At 40.0% G+C, this 5,746-nt stretch overlaps 1 protein-coding gene across 1 annotated transcript in view; it reads left to right on the top strand.

The window, feature by feature from the left end:
• The window catches only part of LOC119838938 (heat shock 70 kDa protein cognate 5), a 23,919-nt gene extending 18,173 nt beyond the window's left edge, over positions 1–5,746 (top strand). The window contains 3 exon segments of the mRNA XM_038365085.1: positions 12–320; positions 767–907; positions 2,716–5,746. Coding sequence (XP_038221013.1) covers positions 12–320; positions 767–907; positions 2,716–2,802 — 537 coding nt within the window. The 3' untranslated portion in view covers positions 2,803–5,746.

The following is a 5,746-nucleotide window of genomic DNA, read 5'->3' as shown; positions in this document are numbered from 1 at the left end:
GACTTAGAAAGAAAGTATTATGATATTTTATACATATAACAGCCAAAAAAAAAGAATATAAAAAAGGAAGAGATAAATGCCCACCATGCATTACCCTATCCACATTAACGCTGTCTCCATTCACCCGCGCAGTCGTGATCCAGTCGTCCGGCGGGCTGTCGAAGGACGAGATCGAGAACATGGTGAAGGCGGCCGAGCAGTTCGCCGCCGCGGACCGGCAGCGGCGCGAGCGCGTCGAGGTGTCCAACCAGGCGGAGGGCGTGCTGCACGACACCGAGACCAAGATGGACGAGTACAAGGACCAGCTGCCCCAGGACGAGGTGCGCGGACGGACGGCCACGCGCAGACAGACAGACACACACACACGCAAACAGAGAGGCAGACTCGCGCAGACCGACAGACACGCATGCAGATAGATAGACCCGCAGACACGCACAGGCAGACACACGCAGACAGACACACACGCGCAAACAGACAGACACACGCAGACAAAGCGACGCACATGCAGACAGACAGATGAAACATACATGCATGCAGACAGACATTGGTTGTGTGTCTATCTGTTAATTGTAGCCGTCATTTACTGATACACACGCAAACAGACACAGACAAACACGCAATTAGACAAAATAAACAGAAACACATCCAAACAGACATACCGACTACACAGACTGACACAGATTAACACATATAAACAGACGAACACAGTAAAATAGACAAACAAAAATAAACAAGTGTTTAATCTGAAACAATGGCGCGACCCCAGTGTGACAAGCTGCGCGTCGAGATCGGCAAACTGCGCGAGCTGCTGGCGCAGAAGGACACCGCTGAGCCGGAAGCCATCCGCACCGCCACCAGCTCGCTGCAGCAGGCGAGCCTCAAGCTGTTCGAGCAGGCGTACAAGAAGGTGAGCCGAAGAAAAAATATTTAAAAGATATAATACAGATAAATAAGTTACTGCAATTATATAAAGAAAAAAAAAATTACTGAAATCTTGAGGTAAGGAAATTGAAATAAATATACCAAAAACACAACAAGAAAAACGACAAAAAGTTAAGGTAATAATTAAAAATAATAATAATAATAATTTAATTTTTAGTTTTTATATCATTGAAATGCTTTATAAATGATAAATTTTGAAACAATAGAAAATATGGAAAAAATTTGATTACGAGGCGGGAACCCGCGTTGTATATATTGTAATCATCGAAATAATGTTTCGTATTGGTTGTGATGGTTCTTAATCATCTCAATAGATGGCGTGGGGTGCCCCTTAGGCACATGAAACCGAAAGTGTAGAAGAAATTCGATTACTGTGTCGGGATCACGGGTAGCCGAGAGGCTAGGCGTTGCTACGGTTTGACAAAGAACGCGGGTTCGAATCCCGCCGCCGTGATCAAAATTTACTAAAATCATATGAATAAAATTGGAAAGAAAGAAACATTTGTTTATCAGTGACAGCACAACACACTAATGAAAATGTAATTATATAAATAAACATTAAGACATACCTACATGTAAAGAGTAAATAAATATAAAACTACACAAGAACAAAAAAAAATTACACATAACAAATGAAATAAAAAAAGCACCAGCAATGTGAAGTGTGTCATAACGACCCTGACAAATTACGATAAATAGCAGTTTTTAAGACCGCATAAAACTGATAAAACAAGCGAAAAAATTCAAACGAGATGTAAATTTTAAATTTACAAACAGAGACATATATATAGACAGGGATATATAAATTACACGTGCACATATTTGAGCCAGTGCGTTGTGCCGAGTGCGTGCAGTGGTCAAGCGATTGTGCTACACAGACGGACGGCAGTTATCAGCCCCTCTTATTTGGTATATTTGGGGACGATTCGCTCTTCCAACATTTTTTATTATATACTAGCGCTCTGCCCCAGCTTCGCACGTGATTAATGTGCGTATTTTTTTTTTTATTTCATAGCGGGCAACTGAGCTGGTGGTTCGCCTGATGGTAAACGATCCCCACCGCCCATGAACATTCGCAGAGGCTTAGACCTCTGAGAATGCGCTGCCCGCTTTTAAGGGATAAGGGATGAGGAAAGGATTGATGAATGGAAAGAAGGAATGGACTGGGAAGGGCTAGGAGAAGGAAATAGGCCTCCGGCTCCCCCACTCACCGTACGAAACACAATAGCAGGCTATTATTTCACGCCGGTTTTCTGTGGGGTTGTGGTACTTCCCCGGTGCGAGCTGGCCCAATTCGTGCCGAAGCGTGCTCGACTCCCACAATAATGTACAACTCTGCTAACACGGCGGCCGTTTAATAATTTTAAATTTATTTCAATTTTTTGATGCGATAATGTAAATAATTTTGGGATTTTTTTTTATATTTTATATACAAAATAAAACATTTTGGTGGTGCAATATGTCATGTATTACATATTACACCACCGTATAAACACTTTTCGTGTGATAATTTAATTTAATTTCATCACAATATGTATATCCAATGGTGGAAGAACTTTCGATATCGGACGAGTAAATTCCTGAGATTAGCTCGTTCAAACAAATAAACTATTCATCATCCATCACGTGCGAAGCCGGAGCGGATTGCTTGTTAAACATTATAAAGATTTAATATAGATGGTTTTACCGATTTTTAAGTAGCACAAGAAAGATTCGACCTTAGAACCTTAAAAGGCGCTTGATTTTATAGATTTTTTTTTTTCCATTCGACAGATGGCCGCCGAGCGCGATGGCCAACAGTCGAGCCAGCAGCAGAGCGAACAGCCGTCGGACGAGAAGAAGGAAGAGAAGAAGAATTAAATAGCTCTTATTGCACACGTTTTCCGTTACGGCGTTTCCGTTATGGCGTTTCCGTTGAGAGGTTTCCGTTACTAGTAGTTTTAGGACTTCACGCTTGCAACTTGAAGGAGGGAAATTTATAATCTACGGTAAGCTGAGGCTTGGATGGGGTTTGTAGTTTTTGGATGTATGTAGAAAGTTAGGTTATGTAGAAGGACTGAATAAATGCACAATCGTTGCAACGGTACGGACAGACAGACGAAATTTAATTCTTATTAACTGCTGCTCACATTGGCTCAGTTTGAATGGGCGTATGTTTTTATAAAACAATTATTGTCCTTATGATATGAAAGGACACAAATCCTTATACAGAATCATTAAAATCCGTTTAGCCGTTCTTGAGCTATATGTGGTGTTACTATCACGACTTTCTGTTCGAAATGTGTAAATAGAAATAATTTACAATGCCTCTTCTCTTTCGAGTTGCGCCGTGAATGTCCTACGGACATCACCCATTGGAAACTCATGTGATATTTTTCAATTTTATCACACTCGATTAAATGATAATGATAGTGCGATTGGTTTCGAATGTCGTGTATTTTTAAATGTATTTTAGTTTCCGTTGCCGCACCGTAGAGGTTTTATATGCAGAGTAGCTGTAGACGTGTTCGTGTAGAAAGAGAGAGACGACCTCGGTACTCTGGCCGTCTCTATCGCACATGCGTGAGAGACATGTAATGAGAGGTTTGGATTGGCGGTTAGTTGGGTCATTAGAGAGAGACAGATTGGGTACCGAGGTAATCTGTCTCTTTCTAAATGAACATATAGCCCACTCTATCTTTACTATGACTACAGTTTTTTTTTTTACTTTTTCCGATTCTCTATTTTTTCTCTTGTTGCGGCGTTGTCATATTAGTTGTATATAATGTAGTAGTGATGCCAAAAATGCAAACCACTAACACTTAGCGTACGGGTACGCTGATTTTTTTAATTCTTATTAACGTACTGAGGCAATGGTTAAATAAAAATGAGCAGTAGCGAAACCTTTGTGATTTTGACATAATGAAGAACAACCGCATCGGAATGGGTCCATCCGTTTGTGAGCCACGACGCCACAGTTAGACAGACATTGTCCAACTTCCGGCGGGACGTTAAAAAACTGACAGTATTGTAATTTTTATAAATTTTTTTATTTTCAAACAAAACTATTGCCCCGGTGCGTTGATAATTTTGTAAGTATGTGTGCAAATCTCAAATATCGCTTTCCCGTACTGTCGGTTGAATAAAAGTTTTTATCCAAAAGATAATAACCTCTTTTTTTTTGTCTTCGTACGAATTGGGGGGTCGGTGTCACGACTCGGCGATAGAGCCACCTAGAGATGGCCTATTTAACAGTGTTGACAGTGGCGTAGCTAGGCGGACAAGGGCCCTGGTGCATAGGGAGAGAATCGGGCCCTCCTCCCCTCTTTCCGCCTTCCTCCCCTCTTTCAAAGCTGAGGTTAGAGGGCCCCCTGAGCTCCGGGGCCCTGGTGCACTGCACCACCTGGCCCTATGATAGCTACGCCACTGAATGTTGACATATATATATTCTCGTACATGTGTCGTTTTAACTGACGGATAGGCTAATCGGGCGGTTGTATCAGGCGGTCGTCGAACTGGCCAGCGGATGTGGAATCAATCGGCTTGGAAATTTCATTTCATTTCATACAAAATGTCCCATTCTGTTTTGTTATAACGTTAGTTAGCGATGGACTGGTATCCCCCGTAGTTAAGTTGTTGTATCGTAATAATATATAATATAATAATATAATTATTGCAATGTATGTTTATATTTCGATTGTGCGTGCGCGTGACGCGTTCTGTGTGTGCGTCTGTGCGTATATATTTGTGCATTTATTTTTGCTCTTTTTGTACATGTGTTGTTTAGATTTTAATGTACCGGTGAAATATGCCCCCAAATCCCACTGGTGTATAAGCTGGTGATTTGGATCCTAATTCTGATCTTCAAGACCTAAATCTAATACGTAACTTTTCGAACTATGCTAAGTGCCGTGTTTTTCTCGCATCTCCGTTACAGTCGGCTAGTCCCCGTCGAGATTAGCCGCCATCTAGAGTTATACGCTGCCGCGATGCATTCACAGAACGCCCTGTAATAAATGAAATTGTTGTCTTATATTTTTTAGTTAATTTCTCGCGCGTGTGGACAAGATTACAATTTTTATATTTTTTTTTATTACTTTATTGTCTATGCCATCTAAATCCCATATTTGATACTTAAAAGAGGGGCTTTTAGCCGAATCCCTTATTGACAGTAGCCTTGTTCTTAACAATAAATATACGTCGAGTATATATATATGAAGAGATTTGAGCGGTTTTTAAATTCAATTTAATGTTATCCGAATAACGTACAAATGTACATGTGTGGATGTATTTATAGTGTTTTGCGAGTATACCTCGCTACTACATGTTCGAATTTTTAACCGACGTCTCGAAATGAGGTTATCGATTAATCTTATATTTTTTGGTTTTTACTCGATAACTCTTAGAATTTGGAGTGCCACCCCCAAAAGGGAGGTTGGGTTACCTTTATTATATAAAAGAATTGTTTAAAAATGATGCAATTCAAGGAAATCGCTTGTTACTATTATAAAACGCTGTGTGACGCTTTCGCAGCTAAAACTCAGCACAAATTTCAATGAAATTTTAAATGAAAGTAGAGATCTAGCCAAAGAAACACAAGTTTATTTGTAAATCAACCTGTTGACACAGGCGATTATTATATTTAAGGGACTCGGCTAGTACTGTCTATAATGTTACTTAAAGTATAGATTTTTTAAAATAAATAAGTGATATGGTTGTTGTTTCAAAAAATATAAACATTGTAATCTGTCGGTTTTTGTGAGCAAACCCGTGGGAAATTGTATGTCCGACTATTAGATTAGAGAAATATATTATTATGAAAAAA

This window comes from Zerene cesonia, unplaced genomic scaffold (assembly GCF_012273895.1).
Source record: "Zerene cesonia ecotype Mississippi unplaced genomic scaffold, Zerene_cesonia_1.1 Zces_u006, whole genome shotgun sequence".
Taxonomy (NCBI): Eukaryota; Metazoa; Arthropoda; class Insecta; order Lepidoptera; family Pieridae; genus Zerene; species Zerene cesonia.
This window is presented reverse-complemented; position numbering and strand designations above follow the sequence as displayed.